Consider the following 16,984-nt stretch of genomic DNA (forward strand, 5'->3'; position numbering starts at 1 on the left):
TGACAACTTACAGAAGAGTTAATTGTGACAACTGGCATGACAGCAGCACACTTAGTTTTTCTTTGATTGATTGCAATCATATACGGTGTGAGGTGAATGGTAATACATTTTATTTTTTTATTAATAAACGAAAAGTTTTAAAGGAAAATTGCTAGAGAGATAAAAGTTTCTAAAAGAACCAGTTTATCTAATGCGTATTTTTGGATATCGAGTTTTTACGAAATATAAAAGTTATGGCAAAAAATGGTTTGAGGGGTGGTTATTTCAACCCCTTTCGAGGGGTTAAAATTTTCGAAAAATAGTTGAAAACTCGCATCTGTATTAGTAAACAACCTGTAAAAAATTTGTTATTTGTACCTTTTTCGGTTTTCAAATTACAGCCAATTTTCATAATTTTTTTGGAAACTTTGATGTTCCATATCTCTTCAGGGGTGAACATTTTACCAAGGTGATTTTTTGCAGATCGTGTTCTTTTGAAATGTAGATTCACTGGTATCATTTATGCTACTCCATTCAAAAACACCCTGTATATTGAACTATAGTTTTCGAAAGTTTTATCACTTTTTGATTATAATTGACATTTTTACAGCAACTTTAAAAAATTGACGTTTTATACCTTTTTTTCAATCTCACGGCTTTGTTATTACAAACTTCGTAATCGGACCACCGCCATTTTGTAGCTATTTGTATTACGAACAAATTCATATCCTAAGCATTTTTTCGTACAAAGTCATCCCGCTGAGTTATTTAAAGAAAACTACTAAAAAAATTTTTTTCACTATTAAATTGTTAATAACTTTTTTTCCTGATAAAATACTTTGTCAGCAAATTAGCCTGTTATTGTACTCATCATTTAAAGTAGGCCTGTGTAGTTATTTCCGGGTTATCAAGGTTTGACACAGGCCGAACCTCTACCAACTGGACTATTAGTAATGACGCTGTTTCATTAATTAAAGATAACAATAAACGCAAATCACGCACCATATTTGGTTGCACTATGTTAAGGCATTGCTCAAATATTATTGTTTTTCAAAATTTAACACTCGTCTTCAGAGGCCATTATCTCTTTAACGGTACATCCCAGAAAAAAATGTTACGTCAACAAATCGGCATATTTTAAGCTCTGCGTCAGTAGAGTTATGAAACACCCTGTATTTCCACCGCAAAAATCGCAGAGTGCGTCAAACTTGAACCGACAAGGCAAGGTCACCCCGCGAATGTGCCGAAGCAAATTTTAATCGCAAATCGCGACAGCTCTCGATAACGTTCCCGGTATACCCGCTATTTTTAGCAAATCTGCAGTAAATCTCCTTTACAACCAATTAAAAATCTGCCGTTCCGCTGCTTACAAAACGGACGATATCTTATCTTTCCCCCCCTCCCCTCCACCTAACCAAAGGCGAATCGTGTCGCTCCTCGTTTTTCCAAATCAACACAGTCACCTATTTAAACAAACGAAGCGGTCAGCGCTACCTCGACCGTCGACGCCGACACTTCCTAGCCTCGCCCGACCTTGGGGGCCCGCTTTTTTCCGCGATTACAATTCGAATTACTGAACCCGCAGGTTTCCCAATGTCGAGGCGTGTACGGCGAACAAAGAAGCAAGGAAGTATCACCTAGACGCGGCCGGAATTCGCCACAATAAGGCGCGGTGCGACGCGTGTGGTTGTGTGCGCGACGTCGATCGTCGATTGTTTCGGGAGTGCATCGATATGGAGTTCCCTTTGGGGCAAGGTAGGCCGTGTTTATTTTGACAGGTTCGTTTTGGTTGCGTCTTTTGTTCGTTATCGTCGGATTGAGTCGCTTCGCGCGATGTTTAGGAAAACGCGTTATCTTTGTTTCATAATTACGCACTGGATTTTTTTGCAGCAATGTAAATCACAATTGACATTATTGTGGCGTGGAATTTGCCCGATTTTTATGCACAATACGGTAATAAAACATTTGTAAGTACCTCAGTTCTGTCAAGATGCTTTGTTATCTAAATGTAAAGTCTCAAACAATGTGTTTTTTTTTTGTAATTCTGTGGACAGATTGCACTGAAATGTTGACACTGTTTTCTTACTGAGATAATGCAGCTGCTCTACAAACAATCCAAGTATTTCATGCACACTTTTTGCATTGTAACGTATTTTTAGAACCATTAGAAATAAAAACATTAGCCCAGTGATAATAATTTAACTTCTAAAGTACATAAATTCTAATTTCTTCTTCTAAGCTTCTAAGGTAACAATGTTGGCTAAAAACACAACCCTTCCTAAGCAATGTTTAATGTCCTGAAAGCGAAGGGTGCGACATTCTATTAGAAAGAATGTCCCAAAATTCACGCAATAGGTAATTTTGATAGAAAACACAAGTCTTTAATTAAAAATTGGCGTTAACCTTACTTCAAAAAACCCCAAAGAGACGTTAAATCACATGATCTGGGCGGCCAATTCTGGTCTCCAAAACGGAAAATTCCACGACCAGAAAGTGAAAAAAAAAAATGGAACTTTTTTTCTCGAGGTACTTCTTTTGATTGCTCGATAACCGTAGCCCAAAAAATGTTTTGTCTGGAAATCTTGAAACTAGAGGCTTAAAGCTTTAAAATGCTTTTTTGTTTATCTCGACTGAGATACAGCTTTTCTAAAAATCACTAAAAAATTCATCGTTCTTTGGGTGGTTGTCATATCACAGCAGGCGGATTATTATGAAGCTGACCCAATCTAGGTAAATGTCGGAGATCATCGACATTGCGATTCACAAACTAAACACAGTGCTTTAAGAAAATACGCTATCGCAGGTACCTGCAGTGCGAACAGCGAGTGTGACGTCACTTTGCGGAACGGACCACTAGCTAACGACAAAATTTCCCGTTTACCCGATGTCGGTTAGGAACTTTCGCTACTTTAAAACAAAACCCGTATGAAGGCGAGTAGATAAAAGCGGTGTTTGGTTTGTGGGTGTACAAATACAAGAATAAATAAACCACAAAAGGTTTCTATAAGTGTATCACCTAAGGCATTTTTTCTTGACGAAACAGTTTATAGGAAACACTGCCATTGGTGACGTCACTATTTATAATGTTAAACTTTTTGAAATAAGTAACCTAAAATTGTAACTGGTGCAGGACGAGGTTCAGAACTGACGTTAAACTGTATGTTCTGATAATAATAATTTCTCAGTTCTTAGAACTCTTGAGATTAATTCCGATGAGTTACAGTTACATACAATAAACAAAAAGGATAAGTCGGGATGTTAGAATATATTTTGAATTGGACAGTCTACTATGTCGAAAGGGTCTTTAAAAACGATTTAAGACAACATTATAGTTTAACACGGCAACACAAAAAATATACTCCGCAAAAAAATTAAGGGAGCAAAAAAATTTCCAAATTTTTTTAGTGATTTTTCAAAGGCTATAAATACATGTTTCATTTTAACTCAGTACATGCCCATGAGGTCTGTAAATTTTTAAATGAATCGGTAGAACCGTTTTCCTTTCGTGAATGGTCAAAGTTTCATAAAAAAAATAAAGAAGCAGGTTTATTGCTCCTTAAACATCAATTATTAATCATGATTAAGATGAAAAAAATGTTCTTGCGTTATTTTTCTCATTTCGCGCTAAATACTTGATGAGTAAAAAAAAAAATGTCAAAATTTTGAAAATAAATCAAATTTTTCAAAAAATGTTTGCGTTATTTTTTCCACAGTGAATTCTTATCAAATGTCAAAAAAGATTATTTTTGTTAATGAAAAAAATTGGTAGTTTTGAAAAAAAACAGTTTTTCGAAATAAATTGTAGTGATGCGTGTAAAAAATGCATGAAGATTCAATTTAAATTCATTCAATTAATTTTAACTCAATGAAATACGACGAAATGCGAAAAAAAATCTCGTCAAAACTGAACAGAAAATGATTCACTATGATTTTCTGACTATTTTCAAATATATTTTTTTTAATTTCAACATCATTTGAAATATTCAATGTAAAATTGTAAAAAATATAATGCAAAAAAAATTTGAAAAATTTATTTTTTTCCAAAATGTATTATTTTTTTAATTTTGAATATTTTTTTGATTAATTGATATTTAAGGAGAAATAAACCTACTTCGTACTTTTCGCAATATTTGCAAAGTAGTCGTTGATCCAAAACAGTAATTTTTCTGCTCCCTTAATTTTCTTGCCGAGTCTATTTTAAAACTGTTTATCAAGAAAAGACGTTTCTCTAAATGATAAAACACGAAGGACACAACTGTATGCAAACGTCGAAAAAAAATTTCACATCATTATTTAAACATCTTTTCGAACCGCTTTTGACCGCTGACCTAAAAAGGTTTATCGAGAGTAAATCAAGATTGACCTACCGTATTATTCCGTCATTAACCTAGCTTTTAATGCGTTTTTAATCCGCAGAAGAGAAGAGAAGAAATAAACAGAGCTTTCTACCTGGATGAATGAATGAGATGTTTTTTTTTACATTTTAAATATTAACAAGTATTTATTTGTTAATAAAAACAAATGTATAAGGATAATAATTGGTTCTGAATGTTTGGTTATTACAATTTAGTATTTTTAATATTGTTAACGGTTTCACTATGTTTTATATTTGAATATGAGTTTTTAGTATTATGTTCCACTAATTATTTATTTTGTAGTTCGTATACCTAGTGACTTATGGCTATTTAAAATGCCAGTAGGGCTAAAACAACACTAATTCGTCCATATCCCTTTGTTATAAAGTTCCGATCCGTTGCACTTCGGTTTTCTGTCTTTATTAGGCCTTCCGAATCCTGAAACTGAATGACATTACGATTTAACCACCCTGTATAAACCTAACCCGTTCTTGCAGATTCGAGCGCCACCATGTACGTCCCCGATCACGTGGTGGAGCACCTTCGCTGCGACCTCTGCCGGCGCTACCTCTCCATCCCGCCCATCACCACGCACGAGGACAAGATCAGCTGCGGCCGCTGCGATCCCGGCTGGCACCGCAACATGGCGTACGAGCGCTTGGCCCAGTTCGCCGTCTTCCCCTGCACCTACTGCGAGAAGAGGCTGCCCTGGGACGAGGTGCCCCGCCACGAGGAGCGCTGCCGCCAGGGCGTCGTGCTCTGCTGTTCCTCCTTCGAGAGGAAGTTCGCCCTGAGCAGGATGCCCGCCGCCGCCGTCGGGGAGTACCACAAGGAGTGCCAGTGGAGGACGGTGGCCTGCCCGTTCGACTACTGCGACAGCAAGTACCAGATCAGCGACGTGCTCCCCCACTTCGACAAGTTCCACAAAGGGTAAGCGAACTACTTGTCCTCTTCCTCTTAGGGGTTTAATTTTAAATAATTTCTTTGACGCACGACTCGGCAACTGCTCAGTGCGTTGAAGCGCTTGCGCAAACGGATGGATAGGTATTTTAAAGTAATTTTTTCCGGCTCCAGGTACGTCTTCTCCAACAACCTGGTCAGCGCCCGCAAAATCCTCAAGGAAGAAAAGGTATGGAACTACAGCTCCGACAATCAGGTGTGCCTCATACTCTTCCGGCAGATGCCCTTCCTCGTCTTCGTCCACAGCGACTGCAACTACAACGAAACTACGGGCGACATCATCAGCTACGACTACCAGTTCGGCGTCTTCTCCTTCTGCAAGAAGCAATGCGACATCAAATATACCGCCTCCATAACTCTAGAGTCTGAGGACGACAACTCGCACTTCGTCATGAAGAACCAAGAAGTCAAACCGTTCAACGACAGGCTGCACCTGGTCAAATTCATAAGAATCGGTAAGCATTCAAGCTAGCTCGTCGAATATCCAGTGGTCATTTCTTAGATTGACCCCCCTGCTCTTACGGTACGCTCCAAATTCAACCAAAAAATGACACACGTCTCTCTCCTCAGGTCTAGTTAAACAGAACAGCTTCAACTTTCTCACGACCAAGTTCAAGAGCCTCAACAGGACGGACAACCTCATCCTAACTTACACCGTCAAGCTACAGGACAACTTCAAGCCCACCACCGAGAAGTACCCCAGAGAACAACTGCTCAAGATCGGGACGCTGGGCAAGAACTTCGAGTGCCCCATCTGCAACGAATACATGTGCGCGCCGGTGTACAACTGCTCGCTGGGACACACGGTGTGCAAGTCGTGCAAGTCCAAGATGGCTGTGTGCCCGTTCTGCAAGGCCTTCATCGGCAACTCCAGGAACTTCGCGTTGGAGGATATCCTAGAGACGTTGCGGGTGGCCTGCCAGAACGAGGACAAGGGCTGCGAGTTCAGCGGGAGCATACCCGACGTGCAGTTTCACGAACTGAAGTGTGTGTTTAATGGTTAAGACGGTTAAAGGGACAAGATGAAGGCGAAGATTTTCCAAACTCCAAAATAACGACATGCTCGCTGTGATTTGCCTTGTTCTCGAGCCCTTTGAATAAAGTAAACAAAGTTAGAAGCTGCGGATTAAACCGTAAAGGAAAACAATACAACTGTGATGCCATGGCAGCATTTTGATAACATTCCCCGTGTACTAATTCATTATTACTGTAAATATAGAGCGTTTCATACACTAAAATGTAGTGTATTGTTTAAAAGCAACAACAGAAACACTGATTCCTAAATTACTTTGTAGACTTTTAGTATTAGCATACGAATTGATTATGGTAGGATTTTTTTCATTTTTTATTACAAATTGTAAATTTTGAGAGTATTTTTTGTTTGCTTTGCCAAGTTTCCGTTAAATGGAAAAATTCAAAACACTACAACACCATATATAAATATTTTTTTACTCTTCCGTTACTCTAGTCTCGCTCTAGAATAGCCAATTTTGTTTTAATATATTTTTTATAATGTGTCTAATTATTATTATAATTATGTATGTTGTTTCTTTTCTTTAAATGATTAATGTCGCCATTCCTTCATATAATAAACCCCATTTTTTAAAGAATTAAATAAATAGAACCAACGCATTTAGCCTAAATTATATGGTAAATAGACCTTGATATTTATTTACTCTAGGTCAAGGGTCGGCAACTGGCGGACCGCGGTCCAGGTCCGGACCGCGGAAGGTAAAATACTGGACCGCCAAAAATTTTTTGAAAGCATAAATTACTCAAATAAATGATTTAAAAAATGTTTTTTACGTTTGCGTGCCAACCTTATAATTTTTTCTAGTATTTTACAATTGTGTGAGTGTTTTGAGTTCTTAATGGTTAGTAAGCAGAATAAATTTGAGTCCAAATGAAAATTTGTAAGAAATATTAATTTTTTCCTGGACCTCGTTAAAAATTTTTAAAAGTATCCGGACCCCACCTAAAATTACTTGCCGACCCCTGCTCTAGGTTATGTATTAATCATCTCATTTGATGTATACTGAGCTTTAACCACAGTTAAATATAAGCGATAGGGGAAGATATGGTGGTAGCCATTTTGACACAAACGTTGCATATTTGGCAGCCATTTTGATACATACGTCGCAAATTTGGCAGCCATTTTGATACATACGTTGTAGATTTGGCAGCCATTTTGATACATAGTTGTAGATTTGTTTACATTTTGCTAATTTCCTTGTTCTTTCCTGAGATAGACAGTGGCTTAGTTTATGATAAGTAAAATATACGTTTTATTAAAAAAAAAAGTTTTATGCTGTACCAAATCTAACAACTACTACTAACTAATTAAGAAGCTAGCCAGAAATAATTGTTTATAATCGTATTTACTTGTTCTACTACAGCAAAAAGTTAAATTTGTTTTGCAATCACAAAAATCTTACTGTAAGTGCAATAAATTAAATTGGTACATTTGAACTACTTGTGAACTGAAATCTATAAAACGAGCAATGCAGATCTTTAATTCTGCCCGATTGCTATTAGAATAGGATCAGACAGATAAAATTTTAAATCTGTATCGTCTATTTAACAAATTTCAGTTCATAAACTCAACCAAATCTGGCAACTTTTCAACTACATCACAAAATGAAAGTAGGTTAAAAAGTATGAGACCCGTACTATTTCTTTCAATTCCTTCAATATTACCAGGTTCACTCACTAAACAAGGCTAGCAGCTACAATCTCATATAATACAATAGTACCTATTTGCACAAATTAAAAAATGTATCTATATGAACTGAAATCCAAGATGCATTAGTAATTATCGTTTTATTGACTTAAAAAGGTCATTTTGGCGAATACCGTTAGTTAACTTTCTAGGTCATTAACAAAATTTTCAAATATTACAGTTTAGTTGGTATTTTGGATGTACGATGTGCTTTACAAAATAAACAGGACTTTTCAAAAATATGTATTTCTAGTGAGACCATCAACAATTGCATACTTTGGAAAGATGTTTCACAAAAGCTAGCTAGTTTTACCGAAACGTTTCAATTGATGAATTAATATTATGGTGGTGATGAAAGAAGATTAACAAAAATGTACATTCCCTTCAATGGTTCAAAACAACAAACTAAATTTCTCTCTCTTTAAGGAATCTATTTCCAAGGCAATTGGATCTAACAAGCATTCTGTACTCGTACATGTTAGTCACAATTTATATATAAAATGTAATGCATACAGCAAAATAAAAATATTTACATAAACATTATCTTAATTGTTTAATCATTCAAATCATGTCACATTCTTGCAACGGGTTAGATAACTGAGTTGATTTTTTATAAATACCTGCAAATTCGCTTGAAAGATCAAAGAAATTACCAAATGAACCGCTTTTATACTTGATTCACGTTGTTGGAAATTCCAAATAAACGAAATCCAATTGTTTCTTTTTTTTAATGAAGTTTGGAGAGATTCGATAATTTTTAGTGTTATCTAATCAGTACAAGTGTCCCATCTATAGATCTAATCTAAAGACGAAATTATCTTACGGTTCTCAAAACAATAAGTTTGATGACTAGGTGTCGCATAATGCGATACAAAGTTGTCGAAAGATTATATAATCACGATAAGATCAAGGTTCGATTTCAAATTTAATCAGGTGCATTTTTCTAATGGAGTTTTTTCGTGTTTCCACAAAAAACTTAATACATTTGTGAGGCAATTTCAAAACCAGTAAAAAAAACGCAAATAAACAATAAATAACGCGATTGCGAGATGTGATTTACATAATTTAAACGGAGGAAACCTTGGAAGGAATATATTCAGTGTTATGCAACCAAATATTCTTCTAGGAGGGGCAGCGAGTATCGACTATTGTTGTGTACACGTCGATGGGATGGTTACAACTTTAACTTGAAAGGTTATTGACTGACGTATTTTGTAGTAACAAACTGTTTAGACCTTCCTTTTTCAAAAAGTCAATTTTAAATTTTGACAGTATTTAACTTGTTGAAAATATTTTTTCAGTGGTTTGAGGTTTTCTTTGTTATGGAGTTAAACTGTAGATTCGAATAAGGCATAATTAAATTTCAATCTTAAAAAAAAATTTCCCAAAATGTTCCCCATTCATTTTTCGGGATCAATAAAGTATCGTCAGTTTTTTTCAACTTTTTCTTTAGTTTTTCTTCCACCACACACGCCTCTAACGCTAGAATATACACAGATTACCCAGCAGTCTCATAAAAAGTCAATAGGGCTCAGATCTGGCGATCTCAGCGGCCGTTCCCTTTCTACTCCCCAAGAAACTTGTTATTCGAGACAACCAACAGTTACAAAGCGACTTAAAGTGCAACACAGACTCACCTGGTGGCCAAATCGACCCTAGTCCTCAATTCCCTCACGTTGCAAGGCACGTCGCACAGTTCCAAGCCGGCCGAGGGGAACAATTCCTGTTTGCCCGTCATGGGGGCGTAGTCCACCCTCTCGGGGAGGCCCCTCCAGCCGAGACGGCACACCCTGTTGACTTTGATGGTGACCAGGGCGGGAAAGCTCTGTCGCATGCCGCAGTCGTAGGCGATGACGGAGAGTATGTGGTTGTGGGAGCGCTCGTAGTCCAAGGGTTCGGTGTTTCTGGAAGAATATCGTGAGAATTGAGGAATTACCACTTGCAGTACGAAGCCTCGCGTCTTACGCGTCACGGCCTAGTGACGTCACTACTAGTAGGTGTACCTACGCTTTGTCGTTAGTTCAAGTAATAATTTCGGTAACTGTTGTTCATTGTTTATTGATTGATTACGTCGTAAAACGCGACAGGGTGTTGGAAGTTTGACTGCCTTAATTTTAACAGGCTATAGAATACATTAAAATAAGCGGAGTTACAGCCCCCTAAGAATAATATTTTTTTTATATCTCAGAACCCTGTTGTAAGAGAATCACTAAATTTGGTACACATGTGGAATCTGATGGTGCTACGTTTTTTGGCGGGGAACCCCCTTAAGACAATTTTTCGTGGGCCCCCTTTGGAACCAAAAAAATTTGGTCGCATATTTAAATTTCTTAAAAATTATCAGTCCACAAGAAAGATATTAAATTTAGAAACTTTTTGTCTCTTTATACTTTTTTCGTAAAACGCAATGTTTTCGAGAAAAATGTCAAAATGTGATCGAATTTGCGACCAAATTTTTCTGGCTTCAAAGACCTCCAAAGCCTGGCACTGTGAGATTCCACATGTCATGAAACCCCTGTGTACCATATTTAGTAATTCTCGTACAACATATATGGCTTAGAGATATAAAAAAGACTTCTTAGGGGCAGATTTCAGGGGGCTGTAACTCCGAAAGAGAGGGCCAGTTGGCAAAAAGAAATAAAACGGTTCCGGGAAATTTGTCTTAAGAATCTATGACCAAATTTTGTTGCATGAATTTCGTGACACCCTGTATAACAGAACACTATGGATTCGCATCTCAGTGCCGATAACTAATCATAAGCAACGCTCCAAGCGGTTGCACCGATAATTATCAATATTTGCGTCTATCCTTCCCACAATGAAAGAATATCAAAATATTTAATCACGATGTAATAAAAAAACGCCACTAGATATATTATAACCGTCACAGATGTCACTATAATAAAACTGAATTGTTGAATATAAAGTACGGTGTGCATACGAGCATGTGGTGACGTCACTTGAGAGAAAGACTGACGAAATCACGGCACATATTTGCTTGAACGAATATGCAACTTTCCGTCGTTTTTCTAAATCCATATATGTGTATTTTATATGCAGGGTGTCCCACCACGAACTCCATCGATGGATATCAGGGAAACCGCTCGAAGGATTTTTTTGAAATTGTGACAGCCCTACAAGCTAAAATATTTTCAAGCTCATCATACTTCTGGTTATGCCGGAATACTAACCGGATACTAACTTTCTTATTTTAAATGGAACCCCCTATATATTATTGTATTTTTGGAAAGTGCATCTATTTTTAAATTTAATACATATAACCACACCCCATACTTACGATTGACCGTTTCCGAGATACCGGGTGTTTCATGAAGTTCTCCCGGCACTAATAGAGGATGTTCCTTGGGTTATTTCTAGGAAAAAAGTTCATATAAACATGTGTCCGATTTGCTTTACTTATTGAGCTACACGAATTTGAAAATAAAATAATGAAAATTAATTTTCATTGTTATTTTTAGAACATCGGTAATAGTGATACATACATTCTTAATTTAAAAGGTTTTCGAAAATTCCAGCTCCTACTTCAATACATTTGTCAGCACGCCTGTGAATTGCTCGCGTTGCATTTCTAATATTCGCGTGCTTTTCTTTTATTTGCGTTGCAGCATTAACAATTCTTTGGATTAGAGCTTCGCGTGTTTCTACTTTCTCTTGATAAACCAAATCCTTCATCCAACCCCACATGTTGTAATCTAACGGATTGAGGTCTGGAGACCTAGCTGGCCAAATGTGTGGCCCACCTCGACCGATCCAGCGACCAGGGTAATGCTCATTTAGGTGAGCAGTGACAATTCGGGAAATATGAGGTGGAGCTCCATCATGTTGCAAGTACATTCTTAATCGTCTTGCCAGAGGTACATCTTCAAGCAATCGCGGGAGTTCTTCCTCTAAAAATTGTAGATACTTTGGTCCATTAAGACGACCTTCAATAATAAATGGCCCTATAAGTTGATCGTATAACATTCCACACCACACATTAACGCTAAATCTACGTTGAAAATTACTTTCTACGGTGGCATGAGGGTTGACGTCCGACCATTGATGCATGTTATGGGTGTTGTTGATACCGTCTCTGGTAAATTGTGACTCATCCGTAAATAAGATGTAGCGATACAAATTCCTATTATTATTCAACCACTGACAAAATTCTACCCGCCTAGGGAAATCTTCTGGCTCCAGATGTTGAACACGCTGTAGATGGTATGGATACAACAGATTCTTGTTTAATGTTCTCCATACCCTGGTATTGGGAATCACTAAAGGCGTGGATATCCGTCGTGTACTAACACCGGGATTACGCTCGGCCATAGCAAGGATATTCTCTTCTTCTACAACACTCTGCTGACTTACCCGTTCGTAGTGAATGCGAACACTTGGAAGTGAACCAGTTTCTCTGAGTGCATGAAAAGTTGTGGTAAACGTTTTCGGGGATGGAATGCGACGATTTGGGAAACGCCGTTGATATTCCAGTGAAGCTAGAGTAGCATTTCCATCGCAATTACCCAAAACAAACACCATATCGGCATACTCAGCAGTCGTAAACTTAAAAGGCATTGTTCGCGAATTTGCAAAATTGAATCTTCACACTAAACTGCAAGCTTGTCAAAACTGACAGTAACCTAGATAACATTTTACCTTGCAAATGTCGTCAGAGCACACTTGACCAATGCGTAGCGCGCCGAGACGTAACGCAACAAATTTGATTATTACTTTTTACATTTAAATTTCAAATTCATGTAGCTCACAAAGTAAAGCAAATCGGACACATGTTTATATAAACTTTTTTTCTAGAAATAACCCAAGGAACATCCTCTATTAGTGCCGGGAGAACTTCATGAAACACCCGGTATTTTGATTTTTCAGCAAAAATTGACACGATGCAAACAGTCAGCAAAACTTAGTTTTCCCGGAAACATATGTTTATTTTTTTGATAGGGCCGTCAATTTCAAAAAAAGCCTTAGAGCGGTTTCCCAGACATCCATCGATGGAGTTCCTGGTGGGACAGCCTGTAGTATGGTTCACTACTTATCAGAAAAAAATGGCATCAGTACAGCGACGTAATTGTAGTCGATTTAGTGAATGGAAATTTTTTCTATTCCTTACAGAACACAGATAAAAAAATTGTTAGTTAAATTATCATAAAACTTTGCTTAATTGGGCGATTGACTTTAGACTGTCCGACTCACAGTTTTCATAACTTGTTTTTAAATTTTTATAATGCAATGTCTAATGCTCCGTTGATTAATTAGTGTATAGTCTGTTTGGAAATGAAAGAGAGTAATAAAACCCCGAGATAAGAACCGGCCATGGGCGTGCTAATATTTCGTTTCAGGTAATTATCGGGTAACACTAATGCTAACAGGTAATGGGTGTACATTAGTATATTTTACTGGATACATCATAGGGCAGGAGCCAGTGTATTGTGACAGATCAATCCAGTCTTAGAGCTGAATATACGAAGACGTGCTAGTGCAGTAGAGTAAAATTCGACTTGTGTTTAGTGACTAAAGTACACTCATTTTATTTTAAAAAAGAAATACCAACGCTAAACAAAATTTTAAGTGAACTTTCAGAGGACAACGATTTGCCAAAAATCAGTAGAAGCAAATTATGGGCCGTCTTACGAGAGTTGAATTTTTGCTGGGAAAAGCAGAACAGGAAGTCAGTTCTTATCGATAAAGATGAAATTATTTGTTGGCGAAGATCCTACTTAAGATCAATTAGAAAATTCCGTGACGAAGGGAGGAATATTTATTATCTAGACGAAACTTGGGTCAACGAGGGATATACTGTAACAAAAGTATGGCAAGATAAAAATGTAAAAAGTTTTCGACAAGCATTTTTGGATGGACTTTCAACAGGGTTCAAGGCACCTTCAGGTAAAGGGCGAAGATTAATAGTGACACATATAGGTAGTGCCAGTGGTTTTGTAGATGGCGGTTTACTTTTATTTGAATCTAAAAATACAGGTGACTATCACGAAGACATGAACGCAGATGTTTTCGAAGAGTATTTTACACAGATGTTGGATCTTATTCCTCCGGGGTCTGTAATTGTCATGGATAATGCCAGTTACCATTCACGGCAGACCGAGCGGACGCCTACGACTGCTTGGAGGAAAGCCGATATAATTCAATGGTTATCCGGAAAAAACATTTCTTTTGAAACAAATATGGTGAAAAAGGAACTTTTGACACTTGTCAATCTTAATAAAGATCAGAAAAAATATGTTATCGATGAAATGGCAACAAATCGCCAAATAACGGTACTACGGTTACCACCTTATCACTGTGAACTTAACCCAATCGAATTAGTCTGGGCGCAGGTAAAAGGAGATGTAGCGCGAAATAATACGACGTTTAAATTAAGTGACGTGAAAATTTTGTTAAAAAATTCCTTGGAACGAGTAACTGCAGATAACTGGCAAAGATGTATACATCATGTACAAAAAGAAGAGGAGAAAATGTGGGAACTCGATAATTTAATTGACGTTACTGTGGAACCTATCGTTATCAATCTAGGAGACGAAGATAATTCATCAGAATATTCAGAGGATGAATTTTAATATACCTACTTTTTTATTTTCTTTATTGTACATTTATACAACACTACATTTACTCACCATAATTTGAATTTTCAAAATACATATATTTTTGTGTGGAATAAAAGTCTATTCATTAAATTTAAATAAATATTTTGATAATAATATTGAATAATTTTATTTGAATTACTAAAAACCCTCTTAACCCGGTTATGATGCTTAAAGTAGCCTCATGTTTTGAAATGCTGTTTTTATATTGTTTACTTATAAGAGAAATGGACCGAGAAATTGAAGCGGCATAGACAAAGACGGATTGTCGGGGATTAAATTTTAGCTACCTGCTACAATTTAGTACAGTCCGATCGCACAAAGTTTTTTTAAAAGTACACCTCATCTATACCGAAAATGCATAATATAAAAATATTGAATATAAGCACCAGTACTACATTTATTTACGATTTGCATACCTAATGAGCTTTTATTACTCTCTTTCATTTCTAAACAGACTATAGTTTTATTTTTTTAATGGCACGTGAATTCAATAAATTTAAACAAAGCAGGTATGTAAACTACTTTTCTAACGTTAAAGTACAGTGTATTTGTTTTACGAGGCTTTGTTCTTGATAAAATCCTGCAAAATAAAGAAAACAACCACATTTCTTATAACTGTATCTGAAGGCAAAAGACTTGTAGTAGAGTCAAGTTCTGGGGCACAGTCTTTGTGAAACACGGGCACTGTTTGTAAAATTGCAAAGGAAATTGGCACTATTTTGTAAATTTTTGACGTTTTCTTGCCAAGCTGTTGCTCGGTAGAACTGAATTCTTGCCGCCATCGGCACCGGTCGTACACCAATCAATTTTTTCCAGGAAAGTTTTGAATCGTTATTGAGCATAGGGCGGAGAAACGGGGACATTATTTTACCTGATGACGCCGTCCATGTCGATGACGAACGGCTGGTCGGACGTGAGGATCTCGTACTTGCAGACATCCCCGAATTTCGGGGTGCAGTCCCTGTCGGTGGCCTCCACCCTGACGATCTCATTGTAGATGCGCCCCTCGTCCACCTGACGGACGTAGCTGGGTTCCGAGAACGTGGGGGCGTACTCGTTCACGTCCGACACTGTTATGTGTACCGTGGCACTGAAATAGAAAAACATAACTTTTAGTAAAATACGCATTTTGGTCAATTAAGGAGGTATATCGGGTTTACTCAAATGCACAGATTGGGGTTTCTGGTCAAGACTTCTCGAAGCGAGAATTCCCGACAAATCTGGCCTTACTCGAGACGAGAAAAAAGTGTCGAGAAATCGAGAAATTTAAAAATCACGCGCATCTTAAGTTCTTGACTGGAGTTCGTTTCGTTCATGCGTTCAATTCGTTTCTCGACAAATAACTGAGCGGTTAAAGTAGTTTCTCTACCAGCTCATGATATAATTATTTTAAGTTTTTAAGGCTTTAGTTTACTTTGGTGATTCGTATTTTTTTAATGTACAGGGTGATTCACTATATTTTTACCCCCCCTTTAACTTTTTTGTTTTAAGAGTTATAAAAAAATGTGAAATACAGAAGTTGCACGATTTTTTATGAAGTTTTCGAAAATAATAGTAGAAAAACAAATGAAGTTCAAACAAAATGGCCGCGGATGTTAACTTTGTCAAGTTAAATGGAACACCCTATATATTTTTACATATTTGGATAGAACGTTCCTTGTCGAGCATAGTCATATAGGGTTTGTTGGGTCCATCTCTAATAATAGGCGAGATAATATTAAAAAACGAAATGTTTTTTTTTATTAAGAAAATAAAACATCTTGTAATTGTTAGACCTCTTTCAGGCATTTCTGCCTTTTTTTCCAATTACGTAAGGATTTAAATTTAGTTGTAATATATTTTGACATATTGACAGGTATTTTAAGTAAATCTCACTAATTAGACCGTGTGAGGCTAATTACTCATGGACAATCTTATATACGGTAGGTCGTGAAAGTGACAGGTAGTAATGTCATGATATTGTTTGACAGTTTGTATTAGTATTTAATTAAAATGGTTACACAGAAGTAGAAAATTTAAATATTATTAGGAATTAAAATAAACTATGGAGAATATCTTAACTACTCTATCTTAATTCCTATAATATTTAAATTTTCTACTTCTGTGTAACCATTTTAATTAAATACTAATACAAACTGTCAAACAATAACAATGTTATCATGACATTACTACCTGTCACTGTCACGACCTACCATATACATATGATTGTCCATGAGTAATTGGCCTCACACGGTCTAATTAGTGAGATTTACTTAAAATACCTATACGCATTTTGGACTATATCAATGTCCGATATGTCAAAATATATTACAACTAAATCTAAATCCTTACGTAATTGGAAAAAAGGCAGAAATGCC

At 36.8% G+C, this 16,984-nt stretch overlaps 2 protein-coding genes across 4 annotated transcripts in view; one reads left to right on the forward strand and one right to left on the reverse strand.

Moving 5' to 3' along the window:
• LOC108904342 (calsyntenin-1) overlaps positions 1-16,984 on the reverse strand; it is a 138,735-nt gene that overhangs the window by 16,561 nt on the left and 105,190 nt on the right. The window contains exons 3-4 of the mRNA XM_018706856.1: positions 15,499-15,717; positions 9,651-9,917 (exon numbers count right to left, since the gene is read on the reverse strand). Coding sequence (XP_018562372.1) covers positions 9,651-9,917; positions 15,499-15,717 — 486 coding nt within the window. The remainder of the gene's footprint in view (positions 1-9,650; positions 9,918-15,498; positions 15,718-16,984) is intronic.
• Positions 1,451-8,556, forward strand: LOC108904343. Of its 3 annotated transcripts, none has more exons than XM_018706857.1 (5): positions 1,451-1,734; positions 4,832-5,264; positions 5,409-5,749; positions 5,865-6,975; positions 7,299-8,556. In XM_018706857.1, the coding sequence occupies exons 1-4, from the start codon at positions 1,713-1,715 to the stop codon at positions 6,296-6,298; spliced, it is 1,230 nt and encodes a 409-aa protein (XP_018562373.1). In that variant the 5' UTR covers positions 1,451-1,712; the 3' UTR covers positions 6,299-6,975; positions 7,299-8,556. The 3 variants fall into 3 exon arrangements, with proteins under 3 accessions (XP_018562373.1, XP_018562374.1, XP_018562375.1); XM_018706858.2 differs by having other exon boundaries at positions 1,688-1,757; XM_018706859.2 differs by lacking the exon at positions 1,451-1,734 and adding an exon at positions 1,848-1,946.

The sequence above is a fragment of the Anoplophora glabripennis genome, unplaced genomic scaffold (assembly GCF_000390285.2).
Source record: "Anoplophora glabripennis isolate ALB-LARVAE unplaced genomic scaffold, Agla_2.0 scaffold268, whole genome shotgun sequence".
Lineage (NCBI taxonomy): Eukaryota > Metazoa > Arthropoda > Insecta > Coleoptera > Cerambycidae > Anoplophora > Anoplophora glabripennis.

What these genes read in the sequence shown, in the direction of transcription:
- LOC108904343 (XM_018706857.1), top strand. Translation starts at nt 1,713, where the DNA reads ATGGAGTTCCCTTTGGGGCAAG. An exon ending in GGAGTTCCCTTTGGGGCAAG is followed by an intron (nt 1,735 to 4,831) that starts GTAGGCCGTGTT and finishes CCGTTCTTGCAG; the next exon opens with ATTCGAGCGCCACCATGTAC. An exon ending in GGTCAAATTCATAAGAATCG is followed by an intron (nt 5,750 to 5,864) that starts GTAAGCATTCAA and finishes CTCTCTCCTCAG; the next exon opens with GTCTAGTTAAACAGAACAGC.